The 2,276-nt window shown below is 47.5% G+C and overlaps 1 protein-coding gene across 1 annotated transcript; it reads right to left on the bottom strand.

The window, feature by feature from the left end:
• Positions 1-349: 349 nt before the first annotated feature.
• On the bottom strand, positions 350-1,140 carry LOC144118879 (uncharacterized). Its single transcript, XM_077651662.1, has one exon. It carries the CDS (start codon positions 1,089-1,091, stop codon positions 858-860), a length of 234 nt encoding a protein of 77 aa, XP_077507788.1. The 5' UTR covers positions 1,092-1,140; the 3' UTR covers positions 350-857.
• Between the last annotated feature and the right edge of the window lie 1,136 nt (positions 1,141-2,276).

Genomic DNA, 2,276 nt, shown 5'->3' with positions numbered 1-2,276 from the left:
GCTGCATACTGAGTAGAGGACCTCACAATATTATCTGCAGCTGGAGTTCTTGAATATGCCCCGCAAATCCCGTACTGCGGCGTTTACACATCTCGTCTCTACTCTGATTCTGCCGAGGTAACAGGGGTTGAATCCTCGAATGCATTTGCAAAAATGGTCGCAGCCCAGGCGTGTGACATCGTCGTAAGCGGTCGCACGTCCTAGGTAACTGCTAAGGAACATTATTCATCGCTATGGAACAACAGAATCAAGCAATTTGGCTTTGTCTTAGATGAAATTACGTAAAGGTGTCGAGAAGCAAGCTGGCGGCATTGTTAGCGCGAGCAGAAAATAAAAAAGAATGCAAAGAAAGGATTGATAACACTGGTTCTCTTAAAGGGAGGTCATGGACCACACTTAAGACGTCCAGATCGCTACTTTTGGAGAGTTTTCTGACGCTATTCTTCACGGACGTAAAAGCGTCGTCTTGGCACATTAACAGCCCCAAGAGCAGCGGTTAGGCACCAGGAGTTGATGATACCGATGCAATGTCACATCCCTTGCACAAATCGCAAAACTCCCCGAACCGCCTCTGCTAGGTCTAACACAAACAATCGCGTACTGTAGATCAAAACGGGTGCGCACCATCTCGCTTTGAACACGTCTCTGTCACGAAGTGGTAGACTTGAAAATGTTGCCGCAGGTGTTCTTCAGACGCTGGTAAGTAACCAGGTAGTCCTCACCGAAGGATGGTCGATCAGAAAAACGCTGGATGGCCATCGCACGTCCAGGCTGTAACCTGGTAAGCAGAGGCCTTGACGAGGTGACGATGCATTAGGCCTAGCAGCAGAGGCGGCGGGCGGGGTCGGCACTTTTGGCTACTTGCATCTGGAGCGCCGCCTCCGAAGACCGGAAGAGCTGGTCTTGGCAGAGAGTCGCCCGAAGCCGCACCTGCGGCGCCTGAGCGAGTCCAGGATCACGGTGGCTGGGTTCCAGGGATTGGCGCCTGTGTTGGTGGTTCCTCGGTCCTCGCGCATACGTGCCTTGAAGTCTCCCAGCTTCCTGTCCAGCTTATAGCCGAACAATGTGAGCACCCGGTCCACCGAAGACATGACGCTCGCTGGGCTGCTCTTTCGACTCGAGCGAGCGCTGCTGCCTTCGTCGTCGTCTAACGGGTCGCGTTTTTCTCGTGGGCATGTGTCTTCTTTCGTGGGCCCAACGAGGGCAGAAAAAAGTAATCAAAATTCTCGAACGGGTATAGGGCAGTACGGAAGATACCGCAAGGTTGAACAGTGTTCAATAAATGAGTTGTCCTTATTTCCCTATTATGTATTTATCTTCCTGAGAATGGGAATCTTGCAAGGGAGAAGCACAGGAGCCAAGGACTTTTTACGAAGAAATTGAGCAAAATCGTTTATCGTTAATAGCTCTAGATCAAGTTTGCGATCATACATTTATGCCTAAATGCACTGCGAACTTTGTTGGAAGACAATACACGCCCTAGGGATTGTGGAAGAAAGGACAACCTTACACAAGACACGTATCTTGAAGGTCGTACTAATAGAAAAAAATAGAGTGAAATTTCGAGGGTATGGGACAATGGACAGCACGTGTGGAATTTGTTTTCAAAGCTTCTGCTGGAAACAAAAAGTAAAAACCAAAGGCGGTCAAAGCGATTGACGAGGAGGGGTATGCGTTGTTTATGGAGTATGGGGTTGTTTACCTATTTCTTTTCACGAACTGAATTCGCTCATCGCTTTCGTACAGGGCCCTGCGGAAGAGGCAGAAGTTGAGTCCACAAACGCAGGCTACGTAGCACAGAACAAGCAATGGCTTTGCGTTCAACAGCTGGCACTGTGCGCAGCACGTCCCTTAAAAACATTTATTTAGGCAGTCTATAGACACTTCATAGACTTCTTTCTATAAGATCTATAGATTCTCTATAGACAAACTTTAAAGAACAGTCTATAGACAATACAAATCCTATAGACAGTCTATAGACAATGTATAGATTTATGGCCATACACTTTTTGCAGCCTTTTGTCTATAGACAGTCTATAGACTATGAATAGACAAAAAGAAATATCTATAGGAAGGCAATAGAGTCAATGAAAAGTCTATAGACTGTCTATAGACGATTTTCGTAAGGGGTGCCAGTGGCGTGCCGACCAATACGCTGTAAGAGACTACGCCATCCTCGTAAGGCATTGCTAGCAGTAAGGGGTGACACAGCTGTGACCTTTGCAGCATAGACTCAACTTACGGTGTGGTCACTGTGCTCCTCCATAGTTTTCAAA

This window comes from Amblyomma americanum, chromosome 2 (assembly GCF_052857255.1).
Source record: "Amblyomma americanum isolate KBUSLIRL-KWMA chromosome 2, ASM5285725v1, whole genome shotgun sequence".
In the NCBI taxonomy this organism is placed as follows: domain Eukaryota; kingdom Metazoa; phylum Arthropoda; class Arachnida; order Ixodida; family Ixodidae; genus Amblyomma; species Amblyomma americanum.
This window is presented reverse-complemented; position numbering and strand designations above follow the sequence as displayed.